This window comes from Calypte anna, chromosome 1 (assembly GCF_003957555.1).
Source record: "Calypte anna isolate BGI_N300 chromosome 1, bCalAnn1_v1.p, whole genome shotgun sequence".
In the NCBI taxonomy this organism is placed as follows: domain Eukaryota; kingdom Metazoa; phylum Chordata; class Aves; order Apodiformes; family Trochilidae; genus Calypte; species Calypte anna.
The window spans coordinates 134,104,695-134,119,264 of record NC_044244.1 but is presented as its reverse complement, the minus strand read 5'-3'; the positions used below and the strand labels follow the sequence as shown (position 1 = coordinate 134,119,264).

The window sequence follows — 14,570 nt, the reverse complement described above, 5'->3', positions numbered from 1 at the left end:
TTTTTTTTTTCTGTCCAGTTGCATGAAGTGTAGTTTAGAAAACAGTTCTGTTCTGGCAGTATTTTTAAGAGTGCCTTAGCAAGACTGATCTCAAGTCCTAATTAAGTTGATTGGGCTGTGGAAATAAAAAAACAATGTCTAATGCAGTTGCATGCTGTGTGGAAGCACACGTGGACTTGTCAGGATTCCAGCATGGTGCGTTGTTAGAGGTTATTCAGTTCCATGTCTCAATAGCTCCATTACCAACTCAATGCAAATCCTAGTCAGTGTCTGTGGTTTCTTGTCACTTTAAGCAGCTGATTTATTTTTTTTTCTAGGTTAATCTCCGGTTTCCTCCTCTTTCATCTGACCTGTGTATGGTCACATGCATTCCCGTGCTGATACAAGGAGTTTGCAGAAATGCATTGTTAAAGTAAATGGGGAAATTGAGACTGTTTGTACTAAGTTGAAATTTCTTTTAAAGAAGCAGCACGGTAGATGTGTCTGCTTTGAATCTTTCATGTTTGTTTTTTGCATTTTCTGCCTAGAATGAAAATTAAAATTGGCATCGAATGGTCCCCTTGGTAAGTTCTCTATTCTTGATGTGCATGTGAGTTTGGGATGAGCAATCTGAAAAAAAATTTATTTTGGCTGGAACTTAAAAGTTCTGTAAAAATCGGAAAGCCGTCCTAGTTTGAGTAGAGCTTGGTGATTTTGCAGTTTAGATTGAATAACTAAGTATCCAGATCTGTGTCAGCAAGTCAGAAGTGTAAACAACACAGAGAACACCGACTCAAATGTCAGCTCTACAGACTTGGAAAGCAGAAAGCTTAACTTTGTCAAGAGCAATCTGGTGGCAATATGGCCAGCAGAGGAGAAGATGATACATAATATCTAGAAAGGATGTAGGTTGCATGTAATTAACTGCTTACCACAGATTTGTGTATGTAAGGATGTGACTAAATAAGGTTCCTGAGTGGATACTAATCACAAAATGGTACCTGATGTGGTTTGTGTTAGCCATGAAAGAGCATTTGTACAATAAAGAGGTGAGAAATGTTCACATAGAACTTTTGAAGGGCTTATGCATGAGCTCGGTGTGTAACTCCAGTAATGATTAGTGCTTCAGTCTGTGCTTGATGCTTGTATCAAATAATCATCAAATGCATGGAAACAATAATAACCAAAGAAGAGCTCTGTGGTACAGCTTTTAATGCTACATGGTTTGGATTTGACTTGTGCGATCTTCAGTTACTGACTGATCCTGTGTTACACCTGTGCTGGTCTAACTTTTCAAGAAATCTACCTGCAAGTTACGCATTGAGTTGATATTTGGGAAGTGTTGAAGAAGTCTGGTCCCTGAAAGAGATGGTACAAGAAATAAACTGGAGGAGACAACAGCTGAGCAGCTGCTCTCAGAGGCCAGCAGGAGGTTGGATTGCCTGCCTGCTGCAGGGAGCCCTGAGGGAGGCCCACTCAAAAGGTGAATTGAGGCTTTCTAACCCTCAGTTCCGAGTAATCCACACTGTGCTATTTCCTGTCTAGAAATCCTAAAAGGAACACTTTCCTACTGAAATTTATATAGAAAATGTGGGCTTTGAACAGCACAGCTTCTAATACAAGCCCTTTGTTTCCAAGTGAAAATAAAGCCAAGGTCCCCAACCCAGCGTGAGGGATGATGTTGTTTTGTTTCTCCCATAAACACACACAAAAAGAAGCAAGCATGAACAGCTGCAGAAATAATGTCTTTTTTGTACTTGTTGCATATTCAATAGCTGTTTATTCCACTTTTTTAAAGGAAAATCCTGTCAGTGGTGGGTAGATCTGACTCTACAACAGTTGTGTGTGACAGCTTCGGGTGTGAGGTATGCACTCTAGAGTTTAAAGAAAGCTTCTCTTAAGAACTGGAAGTGGAGGGTACTTGTTCATAGAATGGTTTGGGTTGGAAGGAACCTTAAAGGTCATCTAGTTCCAACCCCCCCCTAAGCCCCTTTTAAAGGATAAATAGTGAGATCAATTCTACCACATTTGAGAAAATTACTGTTATGAAGGTCTACTCTGATCTTTTGTTCTTGAGTCATGCTTTGGAGCCTTCAGTGTTAAACCTGTCTGATATGATTGTGGTGATCCAAGACATATGCCCATGCCTTCTTTATCAGTTTAAGCTAACACATCAGATTGGCCAAAGTAGTAGATAAGAGACCAAAGCATCACCCCAAAAAAGTCTTGTTCAAATTTGGTGGATTAATTCTAAGTGTGTGTATACTGAGACATATTTGTTTCTTGATGGAGAGGGAATAGTTAACTTGCTTTTCGAGCCCCCGTGAGCTGCATATTCTAAGAGTTTTTTTAATTTATTTTTTTTTTAATTAGCTATTACAGCTGGCTTCAGCTGTCTAAAATAAGCCACCACTGATCAAGGAGCCATGGAGCTTCGTCAGCTCAATTAATATGCTTTGGCCTTTTGAACACAATCTGTTTGGACATAATCTGACTGGTGGCATGGTTTCAACACGTGATTCTTATTAGAAAAATTTAAAATTATTTGTTTCATAAACCATGCAATCTCAGTAACCATTTGCTTTTCCCAAGATGAAATTGTATGAAAATGAGGTGATTGTAATACCACATTAATTCCTTTCCTCAGCTTCTTCCTCCTTGATAATTATTTCTTTTGTTAATGTGCTGCCCTGGAAATCTGAATGCATTTCCTGTTGAGGTTCTAAAATGTTGACTGTCCTCAGTGCTTTATATCATGAATTCCAGACACACAGAAATGCTCTTAGTAGTTATCGTGATTAATGGATAGAGTTAATAATTAATTACTGATGGGTGTCAGTTTGACATCCCTGTGAATTATCCTTATTGTGTATGTGTGAAACTAAAAGAAAACAAGCTCTACTGGAGCACCTTGGAAGGAACATCAAGAATTAGGTGCTCCAGTATCTAATCCTGTGTTTGGGATTAGGTGTGTCAGTTTCCTCTCCAGCGGGTGGTGCCCCACAGCAGGATCCACGACATCCAGAAAGCTGAGTGGTGCTGCCAAAGTGAGCGACTACAAAGTGTTGATCCAAGTGTAGCATTCCCCTCCACCCTCACTTCTGAAGGTTTATACAACACTGTGTCTGGCTTGCAGAACTGAAAAGAGGGAGCAAGAGAAAATGTGATTTTGTATCTTATGAATTTGAGGAAAATAGGGTTCTTCTTCCTATTCCAAATGCTTTGTGTTATTTTCCACCTTGACTGCTTTTTCCTTTCTGCTTGTTCATTATGAAACACCAGAGCAGTCTCAGGAATGTGAAGCTAATGCAACTGTGTCCCTACAGGGGCAATAGGGCCATTCTCTTTTCTTCCCACAGACTGCCCTTTGGCTCTAATCATGGAATCACCCAGGTTGGAAAGGACCTCTGAGACCATCAAATCCAACCCCTGATCCACTACCACCGTGGTTACCAGACCAGGGCACTGAGTGCCACATCCAAAGAGCCTCAGCAGGCTGAAGAGTGACCACACGTGCATCCAGTCTTGGTGAAGGGGCTACACCTTCCACCAGAGGGAAGTTAGTATAGGTTTCTGCCTTCCTCAAGTCATCATCTAAGACTGGTCTTGCCCCTGTCATGGCTGGTTTAAACTAAATAGGCATCACAGACACTTTTTGACAGCAAATGCATGTGTGGCTGCTATAAACTCCCACACACCCATTGATTTTGGTACTGGGATGCAGTGTACAGAACCAGATTTTGGGATGTAAGAACCAAGATCCTTTGTCTGGGCCACTTTAGAACTCAAACAGGAGCAGAAGTACATCTCAGCCAAATCCTTGGAACACAGCTTTGGAGTATAACAATGTTTTGATTCATGCTTTATGAGCATAAACCCTCTCCTGGCTTGAACTTCAAATTACTTGCTTTAGGGGAGAAATTATTCTTTAAGATGGGATGTGAACTGACATAAGATCCAGTCCAGTGACCCCGTTACTAGAACACCTTTCCTACAGTACAATTCAAAGTCTTTCTTTAGAGAACAGAAGGAAAATACTTTTGTCCTCCCTCATAAACCTCTCTGGTCCTAGTTTACATGATGACTAGAGAGATGCTTTCTGCAGAGTGGGATGTCATTTCAATGCCCATCTACATTCTTCAAAGGCATGATAGAGATTGGGGTCCTCAGCTCCTGCTCACTTCTGAACACAGTGAAAACAGCTCTCCAAGTCTTGCAAGTTTAAAGACCTTTGCAATCATTACTTACAGGTGTACTAGAAGTAGAAAAGCAAATCTATGGAAATGTAGTTATTAAACAGGCTGTAGCCCTTTAAGGTTGGGAAAGAGCTCTAGAGGATTTGTTTGAAATGATGCTACAGCTGCATCTTTAACTGGCCAGTGAGTGGTAGACATCCAATATGCGTCAGCTGTGGTGGGCAGCTTCCCTATTAAGTAGTTATAAAGTCTGTGAGTAGTTATAATTACATATCAGACAAAAGGAACAACCTGAGAAATGCATCTGCCTGCTGATGTTATGAAACCAGAGCTGAAACTCACAACAGAGACAGTAATTAGTATGGGTATTGTTCCAGGTGATTTTAGGTAGTATTCTCATCACTCAGTGAAACATGATACCATAACCTGCAACTTGAGAATACAGCATGTGCAATAGATAAATGTTTTGCAAAATGAAAATGATCGCATTTCCATTAAGTGAAATAAAAAAAATAATTAAAGAAAAAACCCAAATAACAGAAAAAAAACTTTCCCCTGGTAGATCACTCGGCATGAGGAAAAAAAATACAGAGTGAAAATCTTTGAGTAGGACAGAATTGGTGGTATTGAACCTTGGCGTGCTTTAGATCTCAGGTGTGCTCTTGTCTAGCTTAAGTAAAGCAAGTTGGAAACGCTGTTCTGTCAAGTTGCATTTCTTTGTCCACTCTGTACTCCCCTTAGCTCAGGGAAATAACAGTGTCAGCAAAAGACCATGAGGAAACCATGTCTGTGGTCACTGACTGTAGCTGATTGCCAGGATGCCCCTGTGAATATCAGGAAGCTTTCCTGCTTAAGTTTAAGAAGAGGCAGCTACCACTTGATAAGTGAACTCCTCTTGCCCTGACTTTCTGTCCCCTCCCTCCCAATCACATCCTGTGCTAACTGAAATCTGGCACAAGGGGAACATGTACTGCCATCCCTTATGTCTAAAAATCCCACCACAGCAAAAGAATTTTAAAATTATAGTTATCTTTTTAATTATAAAAGATGTGTCCTTTTTCTTTAGTACTAATTTAGTAATAACGTGATATTTCTATGGCTTTTTTATATTTTCCCTACTACCAAGCATGAGGGCCAGTAACCCACTGTCCTTCTCATGAGAGCCTTGCAATATCACATATATCTTAAACCTGTGCTTCCAACCAAAATACCAAGAATAAATTAGGAAAAATGTAAAAAGAGTTCCAGTGGTGTTATATGAGAAGGTAACATTGCTTAGGAACATCAGTCCAGCTCATTCCTGGATATCTCTTTATGAAGTTGAGCCATTTAGAAAGATCTGCTTTAAGTGCATACACAAAGATACCTCCTAACTCATCCCCTCTTCTACCTATCAAAAGTAGCATCATATCACAGCTGTATACATCCCTTCTGTTGTATTATAGGCTGCCAGAGGCAGACTTTATCTGACTCATGGAATAATTTTCCAAACTAAATCTAGCATACAAAGTGAAAAATAGTGCTGTGCTAGTGACAGATGAGGCCTGCTCTCATGTAGTGGATCACCTGAATTTGATACTTTGGCTTTAGAGCCCCACAAAGACCTTTGAGCAGAGGATGGGGTTTTCTAACATCTTGCAGGTCCCTTTATGTGCCAGTGCCCTGGACAAGCACTCTGCCTCAGAGAGCTCCCCCATTCAATGTACAACCTTGAGCACAACCTTGATTCCATAGAGGCTGCTTGCCTTCAGCATTCACTCCAAAAGGCAGTCGGAAAAAATTGTGAGGACAATTGTGAGGATATACAGGTTTTTAGAAAGAAAAAGTCCCATTCACAACGCTGCTGAGAAATATCCTCTTATTTTGGCCTTATACTGGAAATTGTGTCAATAAAAGGAATCTGCCCTAGGAACCCAAGAGCATACAGCAGCAGAGATAAAAATAATTGTACTTATAACATCCACCACTATTCAATGAGTAAGTAAATCAAGAGCAATGCCATGCAGAGCAGGCATTAAGAATTCATGTGACTCTACTGTGAAATGCAGAAAACCTGTGATTACGTGGGTATTAAATGAGAAAGAAAATACATAGCAAAGACAAAGAGTATTTAAATTCAAAATGTTATGTGAAGGACCATGAAGCAAGTGGCCAACACATTAGGAAAGAAATCTTACCTAAAGCCACAGGCTACTTTTCAAAAAAAGGTCCCAAGCTATCAGCATGAACACAGGTTCACTGACAGAGGAACACTATTTTATTATCAGTAACATGATACTGTTCTTAAAAAAGGTCATTAATGTAAAAGGATATTAATGTTAAATTATTTTCATTTAGTTAAGGGTAAAAAAATCTCTTTATAATACAGGTTATCTTGTTCTGTATAAGACAAATGCCACTGGGTTTGTTGCCATCAAGCTGTGCACTCTGACCTTATCCCAGATCATTTCTTCTGGCTTGCCTTCCCTCCAACATTTCTTAATTTGTTATTCGCTGTTGAAAGGATTAAAACCACACAGTGCATGTGATGTCTCCATTTTCTACCTGTTATTTTCAAAGATCCACATAGATTCTTAGCTTGCATTATGTCAAACATCACCTTTTACCATTTAGAATGTTAAACTCCACAAAAGAATTAAGTGATAGCCTAGGCTGAGGTACCACAATAAGATACCAGGTTTGTACATGAAGAATGAATGCCTAGCCTTGTTGTAAACTTTATGAAGATGTCTGTTACTTCCATGTTTCACCCAAATATTTTAATTTTATAATTAAGACACACCTTAACTCATATCTCAGTCTCCTGTAACACAAGGGCTAAGTTCTCAATTGAAGCTTCTCTTCTTACTAACTCAGGATTGAAGTCCATTATGTTTGTGTTTATTGATTTTAAGGTGACGAGGACCACTTGATCATTTCCTGGCCTTTACGGACTAATAGCCATAGCTTGGTTTTGAACCCAGTAATTACCATCTGGTCAAAACAGTGTACTCACCACATCTCAAGCCCAAAAGAGACTGATAGAAACAGATGGATTCCTGATATATTAAATAATGAAGAGAAAGCTACTGGGAGAAAATTTTGCTTTCCTAGCCTCGACGCGTGATGGGCAGAGTCTTGAGAAGAGAAAAATGTGGAGAAGGGAAGAGAATTGAAGGGATTGGCCTCCCAGGCCATCTTTCCATTTCCAAGTAACCCCAATGTTTTACACAAGTGAGAGGTGTCCCTGGCACAGGTTTTCAGAGACCCTCTGCATGCCCTGACAGAATTCAGCTACTAAGAGGCCTGTTCTCTTCCTCCTCATTTCAGCTGCAGCATCCTGTCTCTCCAAATCTGAAAGTCTGACCCTACCTCTGTTCACAAAGTTTTCAAGCCACCCTCCTGAATTAGGCTTGCTGGTAGCAATGAAACAGTAAGATGCTTTTCTTTAATTGACTTTTTCATATTCAGATGAAAGTATGATACCAAACTAAAAGCTTGCCAATTTGAAATTACTAAGGAAACAAGACAAAAACCTTTCCAGAACCATGTCTTGGCTGATCCAAGGTGTAACACAAGGTGAGCACTGGACAGGGACCTGATTTTTCCTGGCCTCTGCCACTGATTCACTTCAATGCTTTCTGCAGGTCTTTTATTGTGCATCAGAGTTCTTATTGATGGATGAAAACCAGTATTTATTTCCTTTCACAGAACTGTCCGGAGTCTTACCAACCACCACTTGAGAAAATCTTTGGATGAAAGGAATCGTAAGAGTTCTAAGCTCTTAATATATATTACTTACAGTACTTTAAAACAAATGTCATCACACTAGGTAGGAATTAACATACCAAAGCCTGTAGGGCGGGTACCTTTTCACACACATATATATAAAAGTCATCAAGTGACCTGCCTTAAAGAAAGGCTGACTGAAGACAGGTGAGTCTGAATTAACTCATAGAATATTTATTCAGAGCCAGAAGCCTTCATTTTGCTTTGATTTAGCTGTTTGTCAATATTGTGATTGTTATGCTCTTTCTTTTTAAGGCCCGTGGCGATCTTTGCAATGGGAGGGGGGAAAAAAAAGGCTGAAAACTTAGAAGTTTGTAATATAACAATTTTGTCTATGTGGAAACATCAACAGCCTGTAGCTTTTGCTGGAGCCCTGAATGGATTTGCAACTGAATGAATAAGTGTTAGATTAAGTTGTATTGATCCAGCATTACAATTACTCACTTTTGGAGCTCCAACTGAGCTACTGTGTGTACCCAGATCCAATGGGATGGTGGTGGGGTGGTGTTTGCTAGTCTAAATAAGCTCATTCAGGACAAGGGCAATTGTCTTTCCAATGACACCAGTGTTTGTGAATCCATGCAATTCATTTTCCAGTAGAAATACAGGCTAGAGAAAAGGTCAACATTATTATAACAAATAAGGCATTTGAAAGTGTTAATAGCATTGCTTCATAATTGCCTACAGACTGGTGGTGCCTTTTGTATTCAAAACCCTCTTAGGGACAAAGAAACATTTATAAGCCATAAAAATTGTTCAGTTTAAATGCACTCACCAGCCAGGACAGTACAGTCAATGTTTTCTCCAGATGATAGGTACTATCTGATGTTATTTGGGGATTTTATGAACAAACAACAGACACATCACTACGAAAGTGATTATCTGTCATTATCACACACAGAAATTAATGCAGAAGTGTTGTTTCACCAGCAAAATCCCTGCCTTGCCTGCTTTTATCAGAGAGGGTCACATGGCTTGATTTTTGAAAATGCATTTTTCCAAATGGCAAGGATAAATCCCATTGTTATTTGAACAGAAAGACAAAGGATGCATGCACTCTGTAGCACATCAGGCTTCAAACAGCTATAGAATTAAAGCCAAGGTACGGTACCTTCTCATCATAAAGCCATGCTACAGGTATTCAAGAGGCACTGTGTGAGCAAGGGATATGATATGACAGGGATGAAAAATTCCCAGCTCAGGCTGACAGCAGGGACCTCCCTCGTCCCCAGACTCAGCCTTTCTGTCTCAATGTGATGGTGTAGTGGCACATGAGATGGAGGACTCATTCAGCCACAAGAGAAGCCTGTATCCCCCAAACCAGGAGAAAACAGAGCACAGATGAGGGTCCTATCATTTGCTTCTCTCCTCACCGCTTTCCTGTGGCTGCACCCTGTGCTGTAGAGCCCATGCTTCTGCTCCCCATCCCACCTCAGCCAAAACCATTCCTGTCCAGGATCTCAGGGTGGGAGCTTTTGTCACACAAACCTTGCTACAGGGTTGTTGAAAATCAGCACTGATTGATTCCTTCATGTTTTGTAAACTGCTGTGTTTCCAGGTCTCCTGGGGTAGCTGAGGAGAGCCACCGCCATGATCCCCACGCTGCTCTTGCTGGGCCTCATGGCCTTTGTTGGTAAGACAGGGCTTGGGTCAGTTTTGTTGTCAAACACACCCCAAGATCATTATGCAGAAGGACTGTATGGAAGAAAGGTGCAATCCACCCTCTCAGCAGGGTGCTGTAAAACCCCGTGTGGCTGAATGTCCATTTGAGGCTGCTTGCCCCCCCCACCTGCATCCTTTGAACCAGCACCTCTGGTGTGCAGACTGACACCAAAAGGCAGTCACAAATATACTTGATTTTCCCAGCTAACATTTTCTGATCATTAGCATTCTCTGCCTGCTCAGAAATGGTCTCACAAACCTTGCAGACTGTTTGGGAGAGGATGTTCATCCCTCAGGTACCAAGGGAGCAGGGTAATTTGCCCAGGCTGAGGCAAGCACTCTCTTGAATTAATTCCTCACCAAGTTATGGAGGGATACAGGAGCCTTTCCCAGCCATCTGAGTTGTCAGGGACATTGAAGAACCCTCTGAAATAAATGCAGATGCTGTTGCTCCCCTCTAACAACACAGCCTTTAGACCTAACAGGGCAGAAATCTCTTCATGAAATTATTTTCATGTGCTTTAACCTACTGAATTAGAAAACAGATTTCTGATCTTTAGCTTTCTTTGATAATGTTACTGATGGTGGCCAGTGGCAATGATACAAGAGTGGCCAACACAAAGTGGTGGGGGTTACAGGTCTGCTTAATCCCTCACTTGTACTAACTCCCAACATGCTGTACAATATTGCCCTGATATCTTATGTGTTTAAACACCTCTGTTTAATTTTCCAGCTCCATCCATGAGTTACAGTTGCTATGGTGATATAAGTGCTCTTCAAGCCCCCACAATCTCCTGTAAAGCTGTAAGAGCCCCGGACTGTGGTAGGTATCATTCATTGCTTGATTTGTCAACCTATTTGTACCTGACAGACAGATGCTTTGCCTTTGTTTATTGCCAAATTAAATGTGGTACAGCTATCAAATTAGCTAAAGGGGAAAGAAACACCTTCTCCCCTAAAATGGCAGGTGCTGTGAAGCCTCCATGCCTGGTAGGAAGCAGTTGAAAGCAGTCCCACAGTCAGGATCCTCAGCCTCAGAAAAGGGAATTGGTGCAAACCCTTTTCAATCAAAATGGTTTCTTCATCAGCCAGGACTTTAGAATCAGCATCCTCACAAAATCCCAGGACCTGTCAGCTTGGTGCCTTGAAAAACTTGACTGCAGGTATCCAGTCATGGATCTGAATCCACTTCCTTTTTTTTCAAACTGTTCCAAAATTACTTCCAAAAAACCTGCACCTTTCTCTACACAGAGGGACAACTTAGGTGTTACTGCAGTTTGACTGGTCAGTGGTAATACACCTCTCACTTTTTTCTAATGCAATTTGAAACTTTACTTTCCTGACTCCAGAGACCCATTTCCAGCAGTGCAGCAGCAAAATAGGATGATGAACATACAGTCTCACCTCCTGAGAACCTGCCCTCTTCCCTTCATCATCCTCATGTACTGCCACAGCACTGCCAAAACCAATGGGGCTGTGCTTGTTCCTCAAGCACCACTGCCCAGAACAGTGTGGCTCCATTTTCTTCAAAACTGGAGTTACTCCTTTGATACACACACTCAAGAAATAAGCAAGGGGTTTGGACAGGAGGGTGTGTAAGTCTTGCTTTTCCTACTCTGCAGGACTTGCCACGATACGGAAGACTGCTGAGGTAGACATCGTACGCCTGAGGAAATATGAGGTCCCAATTAAGAGAGTAGCCACAAACCTGTGTTTGGACCCTGCACTCATTGCTGCCATCATCTCTCAGGAGAGCCGAGTGGGTCAGCTCCTGAACAACGGCTGGGACCAGGATCGGCGCAAGTTCGGCTTGATGCAGGTACACCAGAGAGATGGGCATGAGTAACAAAATAGCAATGGAGTGTATATCCCAAGGCTTTATCTTAGCAAGTGACTGTTCTGTGTTTGAGACAGCACTTAAAAACATCCTCTCTGCATCCAAGGGTTGTGCTTAAGTGTTATCCTGAATAAGGTCACTTCCATGACTCACAGCCCAGGAGTACAAAGAAGAGGGAGAAGCTGCATCAGCGTTTGCCTACAAAGGGAAACTTGTTTTCTTGCTTGACTTTTCTAGCTTGGCCGGCAGCAACACCCTTTTGGAGTGTGGGACAGTGAAGAACACATAAATCAGTGCTCAACTATCCTGGTTCTTGCAATTAATGAAGTACGGGCAAGACATCCTACCTGGACCTGGGACAGGCAGCTGAGAGGTATGTGATGGGCTATGTACTACAAAGGGACATGATGGAGGTGCTGTGCATCTGTTGGTCTCACTTTCCAAGGGAAAAAGAACATCAGTCTGGTAGATTTTACAGCATCTGCTGCAAAAACAAGTAAACAGAAAGCCCACACAATTTTATAATTGAAGAGAGGCAGTCCCAAAACAGCAGGCAGGCAAGAGATCAGCACACAAACGCAGCCTCCCAGCTCAAAGCACCATCCACGGGGCCTCCATGTTTCTCCTGTAAAAGGACTGTACCAAGCTCCGTGGCTGTAGTGAAATGAGGCAACCAGGTGCCACTAATTACCAGGCAGTGGGCATGAACTTGTGTTAAGCCCACCTGTGCCTGATTAGGGCAGGCCCCAACTGGGCATGAGCAGGACTGGGGGGCCATTAAAAGGTGAGGCCTAAGACACATGCTCAGCTCACTTCTGAGTAAGTCAGCAGAGCGGTTAGTTGAATTTGGAGCAGTAGCACTGAGCCAGGCTAACCAATCCTGAGGGCAACCAACTCAGGGCACTGTTTGTGCGCTTCTGCTGGAACACCTGTTGGACCTTGGAGTGCCATGCCCTAAGAGAGGTTTGTCTTGCAACACTTGGTTGCTTTACTGCAGTAGGAAGCAGCAGGAAAGCAGCCCCAGCCTGGGAGTTGCTGAAACAGCATGGAAGCACTGAGCAAAGTGTGTCGGGCATAGACATGGCAGGTTGCCCCTTCAGTGACAAAAGCCCACAGAGAGCCACTACATTGAGCAGCTGGGTCACTGTGAGTCAATAGCCAGATGCAGGACCTCTTTAAATACCTTGGGAAAAGCATTGTGCTTAGTCAATACAAATAGGTCTAGTGTTATCCTCTTATCAGTTAATCCTATCTGTGAAATGGCTGTCAGGTGGATAAGTTGCCCAGGGAGGTGGTGGAGTCACCATCCCTGGAAGTATTTAAAAACCATGTAGATAAGGTGCTTCAGGATGTGCTCTGTTGGGGATGGTGATTTAGATACAGATAAATATATTTTCTTGGGGGGTGGGATGTTGATGATGCAGTGATCTCAGAGGTCTTTTCCAACCATAACAATTATGTGATTCTGTGAAATAAGGTAGAAACCAACTAAACAAAAGTCACTGGTGAAGGCAAAAACTGAGGCACTGCAACACAACAGGTTTATTGTAGCAGGCTGTTGATTGTATCAAGGGAGCTTGGGATCTAGGTTTGGTTGTAGTCCATGTTATCTGCATGCTGATTTGTTCACTCTACATTATTTCTTGCTTTCCCTTTTCTGGGACTACCATGCCATCCCCACATGAATTTGGAGAGAGTGATGAATTACTTCATTACAGAAATAAGGATTCTGCAAAATAGTTTTTGTGGGGGGTTTTTTGTTTGTTTTTTGTTTTTCTACAGTAAAGCACAATCAGCAATTTCCCAAGACATTGTGTAGGCTTGGTGAGATGCATGGCCCTTTCGGCTAGGATTTTTTTACTTTAAAATGTCTTTCTTACTTATAAGCCCCCAGACAATTCCTTTTTAACTTTTTCCAGGGGGAATCTGTACCTACCGTGCGAAAATGGGGAACCACATTGCCTACGAGGACGACCCGTGTGGCAGAGACAGCTACTACGCCAACAGCGTCATCAGCAGAGCCCAATACTTCAAGAGTCACGGGTTCTAGATGTTAATCCCACCCCACCACCGAGCCTCTCCCCTACATAGGCTATCCCAGTAGTGATTGTAATACCCAGAGCAATTCCCGAGGGTTCCTGGCAGGACTGGTGCCGATGGCAATGCCCACCAAGGCACACTCTAGCTCCCCACTCACCTACGGGCGAGCTCAGTGCTGCCCTCCAGGGGAACATCAGAGGTGACAAACCAGAAGCTCGGGTACTTTGACTGGCAGACAGGCAAATTAGCAATGCTTAATTACGAACAATGCTTAATTCCTGTGTGGAGATGAACCCAGGGCTGTCTGTGCATCGCTCAGGTGTGGGCACACAAGCATCTCTTCTTGGGCATTGCTTGTGCTCTTCACATGTTCCATCTCCTTCCCTCTCCCTTTCCCCAACCAATAAGGGAGAGAAGCCTCTGAGCTGAAATCTACCTTCCCCTTGGTGGTGCTAACAGCTGAGCAATGAAGTCACTTCACCATCAGCCTCTGACTGCTGCATGTTTGTTCCCATAGTCCTCCTTGTGGACGGCAATGCTAAAAACACTTCTGTTAGGCTCCCAAGCTATGGAGCCCATGGCCATGGTGGGACTGGAGACATCTTTAATGTGAAAAGAAGCCTCACAAAATGGGAAAACCTCTAGAAGGGCAGTACTACGTGTGCCATAGCAGTCATGCAAAACACCTTTCCATCAGAGAGCAGCCCTCCCAGCAGGAGCCAGCCCCTTGTGTACCCTCCTCAGGAGCTGTATCACAAGGATAGTGTTGGTAAAACACCCCCTCAGCCTTTCCTGCTTTAGTTTTGGCACATTTATACTGGGTTTCCTCCAAGTTTAAAAGCTTTCAGCATTTGTCCCTCTGCCAGGAATCCCAGCTTCAAATTAGGAGAGAATTAGCTCTGGGTTTATAAGCTCTCCTTGAAAGTATTCCTCAATATGGATGGGTCTGGGTGCAAAATTAGGTTGACTGAGAATAATTCTGAAAATAAGAGAGAAAATAAAGATAAATGTTGAATCCCAATCCTTTTTTGTTTGTTTGTTTTTTGTTTGTTTGTTTGATCACCCAATGGACAGCAAATTAAATAGGT

The 14,570-nt window shown here is 42.4% G+C and overlaps 1 protein-coding gene across 1 annotated transcript; it reads left to right on the top strand.

The window, feature by feature from the left end:
• The first annotated feature begins 8,021 nt into the window (after positions 1 to 8,021).
• On the top strand, positions 8,022 to 13,910 carry LOC103532326 (lysozyme g). The gene is made up of 6 exons (XM_008498061.2): positions 8,022 to 8,090; positions 9,502 to 9,576; positions 10,339 to 10,428; positions 11,228 to 11,424; positions 11,680 to 11,815; positions 13,362 to 13,910. Exons 2-6 carry the CDS (start codon positions 9,534 to 9,536, stop codon positions 13,490 to 13,492), a joined length of 597 nt encoding a protein of 198 aa, XP_008496283.1. The 5' UTR covers positions 8,022 to 8,090; positions 9,502 to 9,533; the 3' UTR covers positions 13,493 to 13,910.
• Positions 13,911 to 14,570: the final 660 nt, after the last annotated feature.